The sequence below is a fragment of the Carcharodon carcharias genome (assembly GCF_017639515.1).
Source record: "Carcharodon carcharias isolate sCarCar2 chromosome 27 unlocalized genomic scaffold, sCarCar2.pri SUPER_27_unloc_1, whole genome shotgun sequence".
Classification (NCBI taxonomy): domain Eukaryota; kingdom Metazoa; phylum Chordata; class Chondrichthyes; order Lamniformes; family Lamnidae; genus Carcharodon; species Carcharodon carcharias.
This window is the reverse complement of record NW_024470624.1, coordinates 3,252,523-3,273,771: the sequence shown is the minus strand read 5'-3', so window position 1 is coordinate 3,273,771 and position 21,249 is coordinate 3,252,523. Positions and strand designations below refer to the sequence as shown.

The following is a 21,249-nucleotide window of genomic DNA, read 5'->3' as shown; positions in this document are numbered from 1 at the left end:
CTCTCTATTAGTGCGATGCTCATGGCAGTTCCCCAACTGGGGCGCAGGCTCTGTTACTTTTAGCTAAATTCAGCCCTCAGCTCCATCACCTGGCTGTCATTGACATGAGCAATCAAGAAACAGAAAGGTGCTGATGGATCAAATGGGAAGATGAATCTTGTGGCTCTAAACCAAATGTTAGGATCTCTGCAAAGACTGACAACTTCTAAAAAGAAATTCAAATTCCCAATGAACAAATTAAAGGTTCACATGACAAGACTTCAAGTTTTGTAACTTTTACTGCAACAAACAATCTAGAAGCAACTTTGACTAAACACCATTTTTGTTGGCAACATATACCTTAAATTATCAAACAGAAATTTGCCATTTTACTTGGAACATAATCAAAAATCCCACTGCACAGTTATACTGTGTGTTCCTGAAATAGACACTCAACGATCCTAGAACCTGTCCAAAGTGATTCTTTGCTCCTGAGGGATTACTTCCATTCTTTTCCTTTCCTTGTCTGGCAACCTTTAACCTCAGAACTGTCTTTCACAGTGAAGGTTCTCCTGGGTTATCCCTCTAACTCAAGCAAGGCAAATATTCCAGTCTTTTTTTAAATCCTCATGAAATTGGTTTTTTCAATGTGAGCACAATGTCCCATCCACATTCCCATGTGGAGAAACAGAGACTTGCCGCCTCTATCAGCTCTCCCTCTCTCTCGGACCCTGGCAGACTGATCTGTCTGTGAAATTCAAGGATGCCTTTTAGAAGAATTTTACAATCTGATCCTACAATGGCTTCCATGGGTCCTTCCTCTAATAAAGCCCTTCCTAAGGGCAAAGTGAATCACATGAGCCTTGTATCCAGGTAGGCATGCTGATTAGTTACCTTTTAGACTCTCAACTTCATTCTATCTTGAAATTAAAGAGAAAATTCAAGCCCAGCCTTGAACATAGTCTGACATTTTCAACACCTTCCTGGGACTTTGGAGGTGAACAGACTAACTGAATATTGAAGGATGCATGACATTTAGGAAGGACAGGAAGCTAGGAAAAGATCCAGGGGTGGCACTGTTAATTAATGATGGTATTAGCACAATAGAGAGGGATGGCCTAAGTTCAGGAAGCTAGGATGTAGAAGCAGTTTGGGTAGAGATGGGAAATGATAAAGGCACAATGTCATTTGTGGGAGTAGTGTACAGGCCCCCTAACAGTAACCACATGGTAGGACAGGGTATAAAGGAAAAAATAATGGGAGCTTTTCAGAAAGGTACAGCAATTATTAAGTGGAATTTTAATCTACATATACACAGAAAAATTCAGATGTGCGACGGTAGCCTAGATGGGAAGTTCATCGAATATTTTTGTGCTAGTTTCCTAGAACAGCACATTCTGGAGCCAGAGAGCAGGCTCTCCTCAATCTGGTATTGTGCACCAAGATAAGATTAATTAATAACCTCATCATGACGATGACCCTAGGGAGCAGCGATCACAATATGATTCAATTTTACATGCAGTTGGAGGAAGAGAAAAGTGGGTCCAAGACTACCAATAACCTTAAAGAAGGACAATTAAGAGGGCATGAAAGCAGAGCTAGTTAAAGTGAATGATGATTTAGGTTATGGGATTGGTCAATAAAGATGCAATGGCAGACATTTAAAGGGATATTTCAGAATATACAGAATAGATACATTCCAGCAAGAAAGAAAATATCAAAGGAGAGTACCCACTATCTGTGGTTAACTATAAAAGTTAAAGATAGGCATATCATTGCACAAGGATGGCTGGCAGGTCAGAAGATTGGACAGAATATAAAAAACAGCAAAGAATGACTAAAAGATTAAGAACCAGGGAAAAATTAGAGTATGAGAGAAAGCTAGATGGAAATAGAAAAACAGAGCTCCTATAGATGTTTAAGAGAGAAAAGAGTTAACAAAGTGAATGTTGGTCTTTTGGAAGTGAGTCTGGGGAATTAATAATGGAAAATAAGGAGATGGCAGATGAATTGAACTGGTACTTTGCATCGGTTGTCACTACAGTGGTTACAAGTAACATCCCAGAAACAGCTGTAAAACAGGAAATGGAAGGGAGCGAGGAACTCAAGAAAATTACAATCACTACAGAAGTGGTACTGGGCAAATTGTTGGTGCTTTAGGCTGACAAGAACCCAGGTCCTGATGGACTTCAACCTAGGGTCTTAAAAAAGTGGCTGGTGAGATAGCTGGTGAATGGGTTGAAATTTCCCAAAACTTCCTAGATACAGGAAGGTTCCATTCGATTGGAAATTAGTGAGTGTAACTCCTTCATTCAAACAGGGAGACAGGAAGCAAGCCAGTTAGCTTAACATCTGTCAAAGGGAAAATGTGAGAAGCTATTATTAAAGATGTTATAACAGGGCACTTTGATAAATTCTGGGTAATCAGGCAGAGTCTACATGTTTTTGTGAAAGGGAAATTATGTTTAACCAACTTATTGGAGTTCTTTGAAGTAACATGCAGTGTGGTTAAAGGGGAACCGGTGGAACACTAACTTAGATTTCCAGAAAGAATTTGATGAGGTACCACATCAAAGGTTATTGTGGAAAATAAAGGCTCATTCTGTGGGAGGTAACATATTGGCATGGATAGAAGATTGGCTAGCTAACAGGAAATAGAGTAGGCATAAATGGGGCATTTTCTAGTTGTCAAGATGTAACAAGTGGTGTGCCACAGCAATCAGTGCTGGGGCCTCAACTTTTTACAATTTATATAAATGACTTGGATGAAGGGAACGAAGGGATCATGCCTAAATTTGCTGATGGCACAAAGATAAGTAGGAAAGTAAATTGTGAAGAGGACATAAGGAGACTACAAAAGGATATAGACAAGTTAAGGGAGTGAGCAAGGATCTGCAAATGGAGTGTAATGTGGCAAAATGTGAAATTGTTCACTTTGGCAGGAAGAATACAAATGAAGCATATTATTGACATGGTGAGAGTTTGCAGAGCTCTGAGATTCAGAGGGATCTGGGTGTCCTTGTGCACGAATAGCAAAAGGTAATTATTCAGGTACACCAAGTAATTAGGAAAGCTAACAGTATGTTATTGTTAGAAGTAGGGAGATTATGCTTCAGTTGTACAGGGCAATGGTGAGACCACAACTGGATTACCATGTACAATATTGGTTTCCTTATTTAAGGAAGGACGTAAATGTATTGGAAGCAGCTCAGAGAAGGTTTACGAGACTAATACCTGGATTATCTTATGAGGAAAGGTTGGACAGGCTGGGCTTGTATCCACTGGAGTTTAGAAGTGTAAGAGGCAACTTGATTGAAACATAAGATCCTGAGAGGCCTCGACAGGGTGGATGTGGAGAGGATGTTTCCTCTTGTGGAAGAATCTGGAAATTGGGATCACGGTTTAAAAGTAATGGGTCACCTCTTTAAGACAGAGGGGAACAATTTTTTCTCAGAAGGTAGTGAGTCTTTGGAACTCTCTTCCTCAAAGGGTGGGGGAAACAGAGTCTTTGAATATTTTTAAGGCAGAGCTAGATAGGTTCTTGATAAGCAAGAAGTAAAAGGTTATCGGGGAGGGAGGAATGTGAAGTTGAGGTTACAATCAGATTAGCCATGAACTTATTGAATGATGGAACAGGCTCGAGGGGCCAAGTGGCCTACTCCTGCTCCTAATTCATATGTGTGTATGTTATCACATCCTTTATAATGGATTCGAGCATTTTCCCTACTATTGATGTCAGGCTAACAAGTCTGTAGTTCCCCATTTTCTCTCTCCCTCCTTAAATAGTGGGTGACATTTGCCACCTTCCAATCTACAGGAACCATTCCAGAATTTATGGAATTTTGGTAGATGATCACCAATGCATCCACTATCTCTACAGCCACCTCCTTCAACACTCTGGGATGTAGATTACCAGGTCCAGGGGATTTATCAACTTTCAACCCCATTCATTTCTCCAATACGACATTTTTACCAATACTAATCTCTATCAGTTCCTCATGCTCACTAGTCCCTTGATTCTCTAGTATTTTGGGGACCATTTCTGTATCTTCCTCTGTGAAGACACACACACATTGTTTAATTTCTCTGCAAATTCCTTATTCCCCATTATAAATTCTCCTGTCTCTGCCTAGAATGGACACATATTTCTCTTTGCTAATCTTTTCCTTTCCACATACCTATAGAAGCTTTTACAGTTGCTTTTTATGTTTCTTGCCAGTTTGCTCTGATGTTTGGTTTTCTCTTTCTTTATCAGTTTCTTGGTCCTCCCTTCCTGAATTCTGAAAAAGCTCCAATCCTCAGGCTTACTACTTTTTTTGGCCACTTTATGAGCCGCTTCCTTTGATCTAATGCAATCTTTATCTTTTCTGTTGGCCACGGTTACATCACTTCTCCTGTTGGATTTTTATTCCTTAAAGGAATCTATATTTGTTTTAACTATGTAATAATTCCTTCACTGTTAGTTATTACCTGTCTACCGTCATAAATTTTCATGTAGTTTCCCAATTTACCACAGACAACTTGACCCTCAAACTGTGATAGTTTTCTTCTGTGAGAAACACCCAGATAAATTAGACAAAAGAACCATCTAACCAGCACAGCCCATCTCCATGGCAACGTGGCATGATTTGGGGGGTTCCAAACAGAAATGCAAACTAAATATCTTTTACATTCCAAACACCCTTTCATCCTGTGATCCCTGTGAAATATGAAACTAGATATTCGCAACAAGGCTCAAAGAGCATCACCCACTGGGGACAAAGTTGAGGGACTGGTCAGTCCAGCAGAAAGAAATCCTCTGACCCTCCCACTTCACCAACTGTCAGAATGAACATGGATCATTCCTGGATGTGATTAACAGCAGCAAAGACAGCAGAATCCAAACCCTGCAATCACTTGTGAACTCACTGATGTGTCTGCAAGTGGGCGACTGAGTGAAACCCTTCCCACACTGAGAGCAGGTGAACGGCTTCTCCCCGGTGTGAACTTGCTGGTATTTCTGCAGGTTGTATATACGAGCGAATCCTTTCCCACACACGGAGCAGGTGAATGGCCTCTCCCCAGTGTGAAAGTGCTGGTGTGACTGCAGGTGCTGTAACCGAGCGAATCCCTTTCCACACTGAGAGCAGGTGAATGGCCTCTCCCCAGTGAGAACTCGCTGGTGTACCTGCAGTCTGTAGAACTCAATGAATCCTTTCCCACACTCAGAGTAGGGGAACGGCCTCTCAGTGTGAACCTGCTGGTGTGTTAGCAGATTGGATGACCGAGTGAATCCCTTCCCACACTCAGAGCAAGTGAATGGTCTTTCCCCAGTGTGAACTTGTTGGTGAGTGAGTAGGTTGGGTAACTGAGTAAATCCCTTCCCAATCTGAGAGCAGGTGAACGGCTTCTCCTTGGTGTGAACTCGCTGGTGTGTCTGCAGGTTGTATAACCGAGCGAATCCCTTCCCACACATGGAGCAGGTGAATGGCCTCTCCCTGGTGTGAACCTGGTGGTGTGACTGCAGGTGGTATAACCGAGCGAATCCCTTCCCACACTCAAAGCAGGTGAACGGTCTCTCTCCGGTGTGACTGTGTTGATGAGTCTCCAGCTTCGATGGGGTTTTGAATCCCTTCCCACAGTCTCCACATTTCCACGGTTTCTCCATGGGGTGCGTGTCCATGTCTCTCTCCAGGTCTGACGGTCAGTTGAAGCCTCGTCCTCACATGGAACATGTAAAATGTCTCTCCTCACTGTGAATGATGTGATATCTTTTTCAGGCTGTGTAACTGGTTAAAGCTCTTTCCACACACAGTGCACTGGAATGCTCTCACTCGGGTGTGGGGGGTCTCAGGCTTTTCCAGTCCCCCTGATGTTTAGAACATTTTGAAGCAGACAGAACACAGAAACATTTCTCCATCTAGATACAAAGCTGATCATATTCAGGTTCCGATAAATCGAGTGACTCTGTGAGATCTTAACCTTTGATTTCAGCCTTCTGTCTGCAAATTCTCCCCTTCTAGTATCCTGTAAAACGAATTCACATCAGACATCATTGTCAGCACAGGATAAAAATTCAGAACAGACAATTCTAGTTTCTATGGAACATTCTTTCCTTTCTCATTCGACTAAAGCTGTGAATCTCCATCACACACACTCTCTCTCCATTCGCACTCTGCTGTACCTAATATACACCCTCCCAATTCTCCTGAAGGTTCATGCTGATCGACAGATCCACGCTCACCGCTCCCTGTCCAGGACACAGAGATCATAAAAAATATGAGCAAGAGTAGGCCGTTCAGCCCATTGAGCCTGCTCCGCCATTGAATGAGATTATGGCTGACCTGCCTCAGCGCCATTTTCCTGAACTATCCCCAAAAACACTTAATATCTTCAATATCTAAAACCTATCAATCTCTGTCTTGAATATATGTAACCTGAGGCCTCCATAGTCTTGCAGGGATCAGTACTGAGGCTCCAACTATTTACAATCCATATTAACGACTTGGATGAAGGAACTGACTGTATTGTAGACAAATTTGCCGAAGATACAATAGGTAGGGAAGCAAGTTGTGAGGACTTTACAAAGAATCCACAAAGAGATAGTGATAGGTTTAGTGAGGGGGCAAAATATTGACAGATGGAGTATAATGTGTGACAATGTGAGGTTGTCCACTTTGGCAGGAAGAATAGAAAAGCAGAATATTATTTAAATGGAGAGAAACTGCAGAATGTTGCAGTACAGAGGGATCTGGGTGTCCTTGTACATGAATCAGAAAAGGTCAGTCTGCAGCTGCAGCAAGTAATGAGGAAGGCAATTGGAATGTAAGCCTTTATTGCAAGGAGGATGGAGTATAAAAGTAGGTAAGTCTTTCTGCAGCTGTATAGGGTATTGCTGAGACCATACCTTGAGTACTGTGTACAGTTGTGAGCTCCTACTTTCAGGAGGGATGTACTTGCATTGGAAGCAGTTCAGGGAAGTTTCACTAGGCTGACTGGATCACTCTACAGACAGTCGGCATGGACTCAAGTTTCCAAATGGACTCCACTTCCTCTCTCCTCACCATCCAAGGGCCCAAACACTCCTTTCAAGTGAAGCAGCATTTCACTTGCACTTCCCTCAACTTAACCTACTGCATTCGTTGCTCCCAATGCGATTTCCTCTACATTGGAGAGACCAAACGCAGACAGGGTGACAGCTTTGCAGAACACCTTCGGTCTGTCTGCAAGTATTATCCAGACCTTCCTGTCACTTGCCATTTCAACACACCACCCTGCTCTCATGCCCACATGTCTGTCCTTGGCTTGCTGCATTCTTCCAGTGAAGCTCAATGCAAACTGGAGGAACAGCACCTCATCTAACTAGGCACTTTACAGCCTTCTGGACTGAATATTGAGTTCAACAATTTTAGATCTTGAACTCTCTCCTCCATCCCACCCCCTTTCTGTTTCTTCCCCCTCTTTGTTGTTTTTCCCAATAATTTACATAGATTTCTCTTTTCCCACCTATTTCCATTATTTTTAAATGTATTTCCACCCATTATTTATCTCTACCTTTTAACCATTTTAGTATTCCCCCACCCCCACTAGAGCTATCTGTACCTTGTCTGTCCTGCTTTCTACTCTTAATTAGCACATTCCTTTAGATAATATCACCACCTTCAACACCTCTTTGTCCTTTTGTCTGTGACATCTTTTGGTTATCTCCACATATTACTGGCTGCTTGTCCCAACAACCACCACCCCCCCCCCATCTTAAACCAGCTTATATTTCACCGCTTTCCTATTTTTACTTAGTTCTGTGCTCTCCTCCACCGATGCTGCCACAGACCTGCTGAGTTTTTCCGGGTATTTCTGTTTCTGTTTTTGTTTTGGATTTCCAGCATCCGCAGTTTTTTGCTTTTATCCAGACCATGTCATAATGATTGCAGAACTGGAAACATATAATGTAATTACAATACCATGTTACAAGACTGGAAATAATAAGAAATGTATTTTATCACAGAACCATAAATAATATATGTAATATGCACCACAGAACAACACTAGACGTATCTCTGTCCTATATTAATTTATTCAGACAAATAAATGTGTCAAGCTGAGGGAACAAAGGGTGCCGATGTCTTTAAGAAAGAGAGAGAGACCTGGGCCAACCTTTCCAGAATCTGCACCCTCCCTGGATTCACTTCCTTTCCCTTCAGTTCCTGCAAGTGAACAATTTACCCCAGCATGAAAAGAAGTGGAAAGGAGAGAAAAGAAAGTGTTTTACTCACAGATGTTGGACACAGCAAGAAGTTTTCGTTTGTGTGAAGCTCAATCTTCAGTCACACAAAGCCCGCGCTCTGATTGGCTGGAGGACAGGAGTTCTTCCGGTGCTCCAATTCTTCCTATTCGTCAATCGCTCAGCATGACCGGACGGACGGGGATGTGTTCGCCCCCGCACATGCGCAGCTTGCACTCTCCTTTGGATATGCGCAGTCCCGGGCCGCCCGCCCTGCGGATAGAGCGGTTTCCCCAGCGCGGTGGATTGTGGGAGAAACAGCTACCATTAATCAGCCGGAGCTCAATCTTCAAACTCCTGGAACTGGGATGGAAAGTGGGGGTGGGGGTCGTAGTGACCCTAACCTGACACAAAGTACATGTGGGTAGTCACTGGATTTGATTGTGACGCCCCCTTAGCAAAACAGTTTGTTAACTTCAGGTGTAAAGATTCAGACACCTGGGTAACATATTGGGGAGGGCAATAGGTGAGTGTGAAGCTGAACCCCAGAGTCAGCACCTTCATGGGAGGAGAATTGGAGAAAAAGCAGGAGGATATTCGGATGAATTAGTGTTACAATCAATAGGGAGGAGGGAGTGTGTGGGGGACAGAAATTTATACTTTGAGAGGGAGGAGAATATTCCTTGAGGAACAGAATTGTCAATTCTGAATTTCTATCTTTTTTTTATTCATTTACGGGATGTGGGCTTCAGTGGCTGGGCTAGCACTTATTGCAATTGAGAAGGTGGTGGTGAGTTGTCTTCTTGAGCTGCTGCAGTCTATGTGTTGTAGGTACACCACAGTGCTGTTAGGAAGGGAGTTTGAGCCGGAAACAGAGAAGGAACGGCAAAATATTTCCAAGTCAGCATAATGAGTGACTGGGAGGGGAACTTCCAGGTGATGGTGTACCCATCTCTTTGCTGCACTTGTCCTTCTACATAGTAGTGGTCATGAATTGGAAGGTCCTTGTGAAGAAGCCTTGGTGAATTGTGAGCCCTGGTGAGCCCTGCAGTCAGAGTGATTATTTTTGTCAACTCCCTTTGCAGAGTATTCGAGAAGGAGGATTTAGAGACAGGAAACTCAAATTAGATAACAAATCAAAACCTGACAGTCACTCGATTCATCGGATTCTGAATATCATTGAATCTAGAAAGAGAAATATTCCTTTCTTCTGTCTGTGGGAAAAGATTTCAAACATCTGTGTATTGTTAAGGTTTAAACTGATCATCCAATCTGAATGGACTCAAGTAGACACATGTTATAGAAAAGCCACAGAAATGTAAGGACTGTGCGAAGAGATTCAGATCCCCACCTGAGCAGAATGCTCATCAATGCGTTCACACTGGGGGGAAGCTATTCACATGCATGCTGTGTGGAAAGTGGTTTACAGATTCTATCAGCTAAGTGACTTCACACTGAGGAGGGGCTATTCATGTGCTCACTGTGTGGAAAGGGATTTATTCAGTTAGCCCACCTGCTGACAGAACAGCGCAGTCACCTAGGGGACTGTCCGTTCCCTTGCTCCGAGTGAGGGAAAGGATTCACTGGTCATCGAATCATGAACCATATTCATTCTGACAGTAGCTCAGTTGGTCTATGTTAGTGTTTATGCTCTGCATGAGCTTCTTCCAATTCTACTTCACTGACCCCTGTAAGCAGAACCTTCTATACTTTTCTCCCCAAGGTGTTCATCTAGTCCCTCTTCAATGGACCTATCTTATTTGTCTCAATCACTTCCTGTGGTAGTGAGTTCCACATTCTCATCACTCTCACAGCAAAGAATGTTTCCTCCTGAATTCCCTATTGAACTTATCAGTGACAAGATCAGAATCAGAGAATTGTTTCGATGCAGAAGGAGGTCATTTGGTGCATCATGTCTATACCGGCTCTCCAAAAGCGCATTGAGGCGATGGCACAGTGGTAATGTCGCTGGACTAGTAATCCAGAGACACAGGCCAATGCTCTGGGAACATGAGTTGAGCAGGGGAATTATCCCTGGTGTCCTGGCTGAAAATTTTTCAATCAACAGATAATCTGGTCAGTGTCACATTGCTGTTTGTGGGATTTTGCTGTGTGTAAATTGGGTGTCATGTTTCCTACATCACAACAGTGATTGGCCTTCAACAGTACTTCATTGGTTACAAAGCACTTTGGGACATATTGTGGTTGTGAAAGACGCTATGTAAATACACGTTTTTAAATTTAAGATTGATGTTACCTGATCTTGTTGTTTGTAACTTAATTGATTTCAGCCACCCACTATTTGCCATTTAATAAATTCACTTTGGTTCGGACAAGACTTTAACCAATTGAGGCAAAGGCAGAATTCTCTGGATAGTAAATTTTAAAAGAAGTTTATTAAAGGAAAAATGTTTATTGAACAACTTTAAGACATTGACTTTTACAATTTCATGCAAGTGATCAGTCTGTCAAAGTGTAATCCTCTCTGGCTCCTTCTTTCATAGTAATTCTTGTGGAATTCACCCTCAGGAGTCTGGCTCCTTCTCTGACAGTAATCTCCTTGGAATTCGGCCTTGGGAGTCTTCAGTATTTGGCTAGCAAGGAAGACGTTCAGAACCTCTACTTTTATCCCCAAAGGTAACCATTACCTCACATCAGAGTTGGGCCTGTTGTAAGATTGGTCAGTTTGGTTACTAGATTAATTTAATTGGATCCCCAATGCAGCAAGTAATTAAGGAAACAAATGGAATTTTGGTCTGTATTTCTGGGGCTTGGAGATTAAAAAGAGGAAAGTCTTGTTACAACTGTACAGGGTGTTGGTGAGGCCACACCTGGAGTACGGTGTACAGTTTTGATCCTCGTATTTAAGAAATGATATACTGGCATTGAAGGCAGTTCAAAAGAGATTCACTAGGTTGATTCCTGGAATGAAGGGATTGACTTATCAAGAATGGCTAAACAGGTTAGGCCTTTATTCATTAGAGTTTAGAAGAATGAGGGTGATCTTATTGAAACGTACAAGATTCTGAGGAGGCTTGACAGGTTAAATGTTGAGAAGATGTTTCCACTAGTGGGGGAATCTCGAACTAGGGGGACATAGTGACAGAATAAGGGGATACTCATTGAAAACTGAAATGTGAAGGAATTTCTTCTCTCAGAGGGTAGTGAACGTCTGGAATTCTCTAACCTAGAGAGTTGCGGAGGCTAGATCACTGAAAGTATTTAAAGCGGAGGTAGGTAGATTTTTGAAATGTCAGGGAGTTGAGGGCTATGAGGAGCTGGCATGAAAGAGGAATTGAGGCCTGGGGCAGATCAACTATGAGCTTGTTGAATGTCGGGGCAAGCTAAAGGGGCTGAATGGCCTACTCCTGCTGCTATTTCTTATGTTTTTATTACTTACACCACCTTCCCTCGTTATCTTACACAGGAATGCAATAGAATTGTTTCATACTATCCCTTTATCTGATTCTATACCATCCCTTATTCATACAGTTTGAAATGTTGAGGCTAATCAGAGCCTGAACGTCTGTCTTACCAGTACATTTATCATCATTGCACATTCTTTACATACACAACAATTAAGGTTTTACATTTTTACAGCAAATAAAACTCAGTCTTTCACTATAACGACTGATTCATTATTGATTCGTTAATTGTAAATCAATAAAGGCTCACTACTTATTCAATCATCTATTTACAAACTGCTAGTCAATTAATACAGTAATCTTTAATTAATACATTTAGTGAATACAAGATGCACTGGTTCAAAAAGACAATCTAAGGAGGACAACAGCTAATACTATCAGCTAACACTAATCTAGATTGGCTTGAACAATGAGCCTTATTCTTGAGCTGGACATTGATAAGCTACAAGACATCATATTCTGCCAAAATTAGAGAAGAATTTCTTTGCATAAACAATTTCTGCTAGCTCTGCAGTTTCAAGGATGACTTACATTTATACAGTGTTAATTTTTAAAATACAGATCCAGCCATATTAGAGTTTAAAATGGCTTCCCTGGCCTTGTTACCCAGAACAGTGAATACAGTGTGAAAGTGATTGATGTTTAAAACTAAATTCGATTACCCAGGCCTACCTACAATTTCCTACATTACAACAGTGACAACACTTCACAAGTACTTGACTGGCTGTTAAACACTTTAGTAAGTCCTGTGGTTGTAAGAGGTGCTATAGAAATGCATTTTTAAAATTTGTCCACAAGTTTGGATATATTACAATTGGCCCTCTCATCAAAATCATTGTTCAAGATTGAATCTTAATTTTGAGTAATAACAATGTCTGACAATACTCTGTGACAATGCAAACACACCATATCCTGAATGATTTCTTTGAAAACACAATGAGTTGCTGTGAATTGGAATTCACTGTTTGAAAACGATGCAAGAAGACTCTATCCTTCAAAAGGGAAATGCGCAGATTCTTGAAAGGAAAAGAAAATGGCAGCGCAATGGGATTAACTGGACAGCTGTTTGCAGGCTGGCATGAGCATAATGGACTGAATGGCCTCCTTCTGTGCTCTATGGCACGCTTGTGCATGGAAAGTGAGTGATGAAGACCTGGAACCCGCTTCCTACGAGGGTGGTAGAAGCAGAGATGATGGAATGTTTACCAATGGAATCTGGATGGGCGCTTGAGGGACATAAACCTACAGGGATATGGGGATAGAACGAGGCAATGGGACTGACTGGGTTGCCCTACAGAGAGCCGACATGAACTCAATGGACCGAATGGCCGCCAGTCTCTGCCCTAAGAACCTACGAACAAAAGAGAGAAATTTCAGCTGCTCCACTCTCTCCAATGAACTGAAGAACCTCATCTGAATCCAACCCCTGGAATCACCTGTGAACTCGCTGGTGCCTCCGCAGGTGGGATGAATGAGTGAATCCCTTCCCACACTCAGGGCAAGTGAACGGCTTCTCTCCAGTGTGAACTCGCTGGTGTGTTAATAAGTTGGATGAATTACTGAATCCCTTCCCACACTCAGTGCAGGTGAACGGTCTCTCTCCAGTGTGAACTCGCCGGTGATTCCGCAGGTTGGATGAATCAGCGAAACTCTTCCCACACTCAGTGCAGGCGAATGGCTTCTCCCCGGTGTGAACCCGCTGATGTCTCTGTAGATCAGACAACGTTCTAAAACTCTTTGCACATTGAGAGCAGCTGAACGGTCTCTCCTCAGTGTGAATGCGCTGGTGGATCCTCAGAACTGCAGCACTTTTGAAGCCACTCCCACAGTCAGAGCATTTAAAGGGTCTCTCATTGGTGTGAGTGACATGGTGTATCAGCAGGCTGGATGACTGAGTGAATCGCTGCCCACACACGGTGCAGGTGAACGGCCTCTCCTTGGTGTGAACTCGCTGGTGCGTCCGCAGGGCAGATCCATCACTGAATCCCTTTCCACAGTCAGAGCAGGTAAACGGTCTGGCCCCGGTGTGTACCCGCTGGTGTGTCAATAAGTTGGATGAATTCCTGAATCGCTTCCCACACCGAGAGCAGGTGAATGGTCTCTCTCCGGTGTGAACTCGCTGGTGTGCCAGTAGGTGGGCTGACCGAGTGAATCCCTTCCCTCACTCAGAGCAGATGAACGGCCTCTCCCCGGTGTGAACTCGCTGGTGCTTCTGCAGGCCGGATGAATGACTGAATGCCTTCCCACAGTCAGAGCAGGTGAACGGCCTCTGCTCAGTGTGAATTCGCTGGTGTGTCAATAAGTTGGATGAATGACTGAATCGCTTCCCACACTCAGTGCAGGTGAACGGCTTCTCCCCAGTGTGACTGCGTCGATGAATCTCTAGCTTAGATGGGGATCTGAATCCCTTCCCACACTCAGAGCAGGTGAATGGTCTCTCCCCAGTGTGAACTTGCAGGTGTGTCTGCAGATGGGATGACTGAGCGAATCCCTTCCCGCATTTGGAGCAAGTGAATGGCCTCTCCCCGGTGTGACTGCGTCGATGGGTTTCCAGCACAGAGGGGGATCTGAATCCCTTCCCACAGTCCCCACATTTCCACGGTTTCTCCATGGTGCAGGTGGGTGTCTTGTGTCTCTCCAGGTGGGACAATCAGTTGAAGCCTTGACCACGCACAGAACACGTGTACAGTCTCTCTCCCCGCTGTGAAGTGATGTTTTTTCAGTCTGCGTAACTGGTTAAAGCTCTTACCACAGTCAGTGCACTGAAACACTTGCACTCGAGTGTGTGTGTGTCGGTAATTTTCCAGTCACACTGTTGTTTCAAATCTTTTCAACCAGAGGGAACAAACAAACATTTCAAATTTTAGATTGAAAGGCCAATGACATTCTGGTCCCAGTGAATGAAGTGACCCTCAGATCTTGACGTGATGTTTGATTTGAGAGTTCTGTCTCAAAATCCCCCCTTCAAATATCCTATAAAAGGAGTTTATAAAAGTCATCATTGTCAGTACAGAATAGAAATTCAGAACAGACAGTTCTAGTTTCTATGGAACATTCTTTCCTCTTGTTCCCGAAAAGCTGTAAATCTCTGTCCCACACACTCTCCCTCCTTTCTCACTCTGCTGTATCTAAAGTACGCCCTCACAAATTTCCTGAAGGTGCCGATTCATGCTGACCAACAGATCCATGCTCATCATTTTTTAGGCAGCAAGCGGTCATGACCTAGAACTCGCTGTTTATGAAGGTGATGGAAGCCGAGATGATCAAGCATTTGAAAATTGCATTGGGTGGGCACTTGAAGGAAATAAACTTACAGGGGAACAGGGATACAGAGGGGGAAAGGGTCTGGCGGAATTGTTCTGCAGAGTCAGCATGGACTCGAGCTACCAAATGGACTCATTCTGTGCTGCAATAATTTATTCATGGAAATTGGATGTCACTGGCGAAGCCAGCGCTTATTGCCCATCCCTAAATGCCCTTGAGAAGGTCGTGGTGAGCTGCTGGTGCTGGAAATGATTAGGAAATATACACAGTACTGTATTAAAAAGGTAGATATAATAATACATGGGCTCTATTACTGAGTCATCAATAATATATCTAATATGTACCATATAACAACACTAGACATATCTCTGTCCTATATTAATTTACTGTCAGCCATCTCCTGGGGAAACCACCCCTTTAATTGGGAACATTTGGAAAGAGACCATCCTTTTAGTCAGACAAATAAATGTGTCAAGCTAAGGGAGCAAAGGCTGCCAATGTCTTTAAGAGAGAGAGAGAGAGAGAGACCTGGGCCAACTTTTCCAGAGTCTGCACCCTCCCTGGATTCACTTCCTTTCCCTTTAGTTACTGCAAGTCAACAATTTTCCCCCAGAATGAGAAAATTAATGGAAAGGGGGAGAAAATAAAGCGTTTTACTTACAGATGTTGGACACAGGAGGAAGTTTGTGTGATGTTCAAGCTTCATTCACACAAAGCCCCCGCCCTGATTGGACAGAGGACAAGAGTCCTTCCGGTCCTCCAACTCTTCCAAAGGTCATCCCCTCAGCATGACGGGAAGGGGGCGGGCTCTCCGCACATGCGCAGCTTCCGCTCTCCCGAGTTCTCCGAGCGGCTTCTTGCTCTGGCCGGAGCCGGAGGTCGGTTGCCTGGAAACCTTGGCTCGAGGAAGTGGAGGGGGAAGGGGGAACAATGGGTGAGGGCGTGGCTCCTGTGTCCGCGCGCCTGGCCTGCAGACTGGAACACGAGGACGTCGCCGCGGAGCAGAATGATTCCTATTGGCTGACTCAGGCAGTGTTCCATTGTGGACGTCACAACGCGGAAGTTGGACAATGAGCTTTAGACTAAAACTTCCTCCTCTGGGCAACATCTTCCTCCTCTGGCCATTTCTTTTATCATTCTGGGGCAAATTGTTGACTTGCAGGAACTGAAGGGAAAGTAATTGAATCCAGGGAGGGTGCAGACTCTGGAAAGGTTGACCCAGGTGTCTCTCTCTCTCAAAGACATTGACATCCTTGGAGCTGAATATCATCGGCCTTTGAATCTGGAAGGATAAATGTTTCTGTGTGCTGTCTATTTCAGAAGGTTCTAAACATCAGGGGGCCTGGAAAAGGCCCAAGACCCACACACCCGAGTGAGAGTGTTCCAGTGCACTGACTGTGGCAAAAGCTTTCACCAGTTACACAGCCTGAGAAAACATCACATCATTCATAGTGAGGAGGGACATTATACACGTGTTCTGTGTGAGGACAAGGCTTCAACTGACCATCAGGCCTGGAGAATCACAAGGTCACGCACACCATGGATAAAGCGTGGAAATGTGGGGACTGTGGGAAGGGATTCCGGTTCCCATCTGCACTGGAAACTCATCGACGAAGTCACACTGGGGAGAGGCCATTCACCTGCTCTGGGTGTGGGAAGGGATTCAGTCAGTCATCCCATCTGCTGTCACACCAGCGAGTTCACACTGGAGAGAGACCTTTCACCTGCTCTGAGTGTGGGAAGGGATTCAGTGATTCATCCACCCTGAAGACACACCAGCGTGTTCACAGGGAGAGACCATTCAATTGCTCAGAGTGTGGGAAGGGTCTCAGTGATGCATCCGCCCTGCAGAGGCACCTGCGTGTTCACTCCAGGGAGAAGCCATTCATCTGCTCTGATTGTGGGCAGGGATTCACTCGGTCAGCCCATCTGCTCACACACCAGCGAGTTCACAATGGAGAGAGGCCATTCACCTGCTCTGAGTGCGGGAAGGGATTCACTCAGTCATCCAACCTGCAGATCCACCAGAGAGTTCACACTGGGGAGAGGCCATTCACCTGCTCCGTGTGTGGGAAGGGATTCACTCAGTCATCCAGCCTGCTGCAACACCATGTCACGCATACCAATGAGAGACCTTTTAAATGCTCTGACTGTGGGAGTGCCTTCAAAAGGTCTCATGACCTGATGGTCCACCAGCGCATTCACACTACGGAGAGATCGTTTAGCTGCTCTCACTGTGGGAAGACATTTGGAACATCCTCCAAACTGCTGATACACCAGCGAGTTCATTCTGGGGAGAGACCATTCACATGCTCCATTTGTAAGAAGGGATTCACTCAGTCAAACGCTCTGCGGACACACGAGCGAGTTCACACTGGGCAGAAGCCTTTCACCTGCACTGAGTGCGGGAAGGGATTCAGTGATTCATCACACCTGCAGAGGCACCGGCGAGCACATTCTGGGGAGAGGCCATTCACCTGTTCTGAATGTGGGAAGGGATTTACTCAGATATCCAATCTGCAGATCCACCAGCGAGTTCACACTGGGGAGAGGCCGTTCGCCTGCTCGGTGTGTGGAAAGGAATTCAGTCATTCATACACTCTGCAGAAACACAAGCGGATTCATACTGGGGAGAGGCCATTCACCTGCTCTGTGTGTGGGAAGGGATTCAGTGATTCATCCACAATGCAGACACACAAGCGAGGTCACACTGGGGAGAGACCGTTCACCTGCTCTGAGTGTGGGAAGGGATTCAGTGATTCATCCAACCTGCAGACACACAAGCGAGTTCACACTGGGGAGAGGCCATTCACGTGCTCTGTGTGTGGGAAGGGATTCACTCAGTTATCCAACCTACTGACACACCAGCGAGTTCACACTGGGGAGAGGCCATTCACTTGCCCTGTGTGTGGGAAGGGATTCACTCAGTTATCCAACCTGCAGACACACAAGCGAGTTCACAAATGATTACAGGAGTTGGATTCTGCTATTGCTGCTGTTAATCACGACACTTGGCGAAGTGGGAGGGTGGGAGTGTTTCTGCTGGACTGGCTGGTCTCATGACTTTGCTTCCAGTGGGCTGATGCTCATTGAGCCTGGGAGTGCACATTTCCACTGAAATTATCCACAAAAGTTAATGAAGTACATTTATTTTATCCTGAATAGTAAAAAGTGTTTTTCCTACCACTACTGGGAGATCTAAAATAAATACATTTGTCTCAGTTCCATTGAGTCTACAGAACAGGGCCAGGCCAGTCAGTTCAATTAGTCTATGTCAGTATTTATGCTCCACCTGAGTCTCCACCCATCACTCTCCATCTCCACCCATCAGCATATCCTTCTATTCCTGTCTCCCTTATGTATGTATCTAGCTTCCTCTTAAATGTATTCTTGCTCTTCACCTCAACCACTCACTGTGGTAGCAAGTTCCACATTCTCACCACTCACTGGGTAATTATTATTGGATTATTGAACCCCTGAAAATGCATGAAATATGATGTCCTGTTAGGCATTACAGAGACTGGGTTAAAAGGTGACCAGGGCTGGGACCTAAATGTTGAAGGATATTTGACATCTTGGAATGACAGGAAGTTGGGAAAAGTTGGTGGTTCTGTTAATTAAGGATGGCCTCTGTTCAACACTGAGTGTTGGCCTTCGCTTGAAAGATCAGGATGTCGAGTCAGCTTGCGTAGAGATAAGAAATAGTAAAGGTTGAACAGGTGAGACGTACACCCATTGGGGTTTAGAAGAATGAGAGGTGCTCTTATTGAAACGTGTAAGACCTGAAGGGATTGGATAGGGTGGATACCAGGAGGATGTTTCCTCTTGTGGGAGAGACTAGAACCAGGGGACAGAGTTTAAGAATAAGAGGTCTCCCTTTTAAGACCGAGATGAGGACAATTTCTTTCCTCTCAGAGGGTCATCGGAGTGGAAATCTGTTCCCCAGAAAGTCGTGGAGGCTGAGTCTTTACATTTATTCAAAGCTGAGTTAGACATACTTTTAATAGACAAGGGAGCCAAGGGTTAAAGGGAGGTCGGGCGGGGGTGTAGACAGGCAAAGTGGAGCTGAGATCACAATCGGATCAGCCAGGATCTTACTGAATGAGAGAGCAGGCTCGAGGGGCTGAATGGCCTACTCATGCTCCCAAGTCCTATGTTCCTTCATAAAATTCAAACTTCCATCAGGTCACCCTTCAGTTTTCTCTTTTCTCGAGAAAGATTCCCCAACTTGTTCAACCTTTCATGAGGGTTAATTACTCTGTTATTGTGAATCTATGTGGCATTTTCTCCAATGCCTCTATTTCCTTTTTCTAAATGGAGATCACAAATGTTGACAGTATTCCCAGTGTAGTCTAACCATGGTTCAAAACAAGTTGAACATAACCTCCAAGGTAAAAGCAAAAAACTGCGGATGCTGGGAATCCAAAACAAAAATAAAAATACCTGGAAAAACTCAGCAGGTCTGGCAGCACCTGTTGAAGAGTCATACAGACTCGAAACGTTAACTGTGTTCCTCTCTGCAGATGCTGCCAGACCTGCTGAGTTTTTCCAGGTATTTTTATTTTTGTTTTGAACAAAACCTCACTGCTTTTCAATTCTATCCCTCTAGAATGGAACCCTATATCTGGGCCCCACACTTGAGGAAAGATTTGAAGTTCTTAGAGAGGGAGCAGAGGAGATTTATGAGAATGGCACCAGGGATGAGGGACTTCAGTCAGTTGGAGAGACTGGAGCAGCTGAAATTTCTATCTTTAAATCTAGAGCCATTTATGTTGGGAATGGGGCCATTCAGCCCCTCAGGCCCATACCAGCTCTCTGTAGAGCAAACCAGTCAGTCCCATTGCCCCGTTCTATCCCCTTATCCCTGTAGGTTTATTTCACTCAAATGCCCATCCAAATTCCTTTCAAAATAATTCCATCATCTCTTTCTCCCACCCTCATAGGAAGCGGGTTCCAGGTCATTACCAGACACTTTAAATGCACGTGAGCCTTATAGAGCACAGGGGGGAATTCGGCCCATCGTGCTCATGCTGGATCTTTGAAAGAGCTGTCCAATTAATCGTATCACCCTGCAATTTTCTTTTCCTTTCAAGAATCTGTCCAGTTTCCTTTTGAAGGATACAGTTGCATCTGTTTCTCGCACTGTTCTCAGGCAGTGCATTCCATATCGCAACAACTCGCTGTGTTTTCAAACAAAAATTGGTTACGGAGAAAAGGCAGATTGGCACTGAGGTAAAATGCTCAAAGAGCCAGTGCAGACATGATGGGCTGAATGGCCTCCTACACCGTTACAATTCTGTGAAATTCAGGATATAGTGTGTTTGGATTTTCACAGACTACTCGAAATGCTGTCAAAGACATTGTTATTACACAAAATTAAGACTCAATCTTTATTAATTCTTTGAATGAACAGGCTGGTTGTAATGTATGCAACTTTGAGGACAATTTTTGAGAAGAAAATACATTTCTATAGCACCGCTCTCAAAAAGCGTTTTACAGCCAATGAAGTACTTTTGAAGTGTAGTCGCTGTTACAATGTAGGAAAATGTAGATAGGCTTGTGCAGTCAAATTTAGTTTTAAAAATCCATCACCTTCATATTGTATTCACTGTTGTAAGTAACAAGGTCAAGGAAGCCATTTTAAACTGTTAATATGTGGCTGGATGTTTATATTAAACACTGAAACTGTAAAAACCTAAATGTTTCGAGAAACTGCAGAGCGAGCAGAAATTACTTAAACAAAGGAATTCTTTTCTAATTTTTATCAGTTACAGGACACCATATTCTGCCAAAGTCCAGCTCAAGATAAGGCTCATTGATCAATCTGATCAGGATTAGTAAGAAAGAAAGTTATTGTCTTCCACAAACTGTTGTTCTGAACCAGTGTATCTTGTATTAACTAAATCTATTAACTAAAGATTACTGTATTAAGTAGCCACCTGTCAGTAACAGGTGATTGAATAAGTAGTGTGCCTTAATTGAGTTCTGATAATGAATCAATAGATCAATAGTTACAGTAAAAGACGGAGTTTTATTTGCTGTAAAGATATAAAACCCTAATTGCTGTGTATATCAAGAATGTGCAATGAAGTGAAATGTACTGGCAAGAGAGGCTTCAGCTCTGATAAGGCTCAACATTTGAAACTGTATGACTAAGGGATGGTATAGAATCAGATAAAGGGATAGTATGAAACAGTTTGATTGTATTCCTGTCTAAGATAATGAGAGAAGGTGGTGTAAGTAATTGGGGATCCAATTAATCCAATAACCAAACTGATCAATTGTCATGTTACAACAGGTCCAACTCTGACGTGAGGTAATGGTCACTTTGGGGATAAAAATAGAGGTTCCGAAGGCCTCCCTAGCTAGCCAAGTACACCT

General features: G+C 43.8%; 1 protein-coding gene and 2 pseudogenes across 1 annotated transcript; 1 reads left to right on the top strand and 2 right to left on the bottom strand.

The window, feature by feature from the left end:
- Nucleotides 1-3,832: 3,832 nt before the first annotated feature.
- LOC121273671 (gastrula zinc finger protein XlCGF7.1-like) lies at nt 3,833-8,283 on the bottom strand. The gene is made up of 3 exons (XM_041180827.1): nt 8,232-8,283; nt 7,790-7,891; nt 3,833-5,985 (listed from the first exon to the last, which is right to left on the bottom strand). The coding sequence occupies exon 3, from the start codon at nt 5,639-5,641 to the stop codon at nt 4,802-4,804; it is 840 nt and encodes a 279-aa protein (XP_041036761.1). The 5' UTR covers nt 5,642-5,985; nt 7,790-7,891; nt 8,232-8,283; the 3' UTR covers nt 3,833-4,801.
- Nucleotides 8,284-12,518: 4,235 nt separating this feature from the next.
- On the bottom strand, nt 12,519-15,645 carry LOC121273666 (annotated as a pseudogene).
- Nucleotides 15,646-15,705: 60 nt separating this feature from the next.
- Nucleotides 15,706-21,249, top strand: part of LOC121273608 — a 43,198-nt pseudogene continuing 37,654 nt past the window's right edge.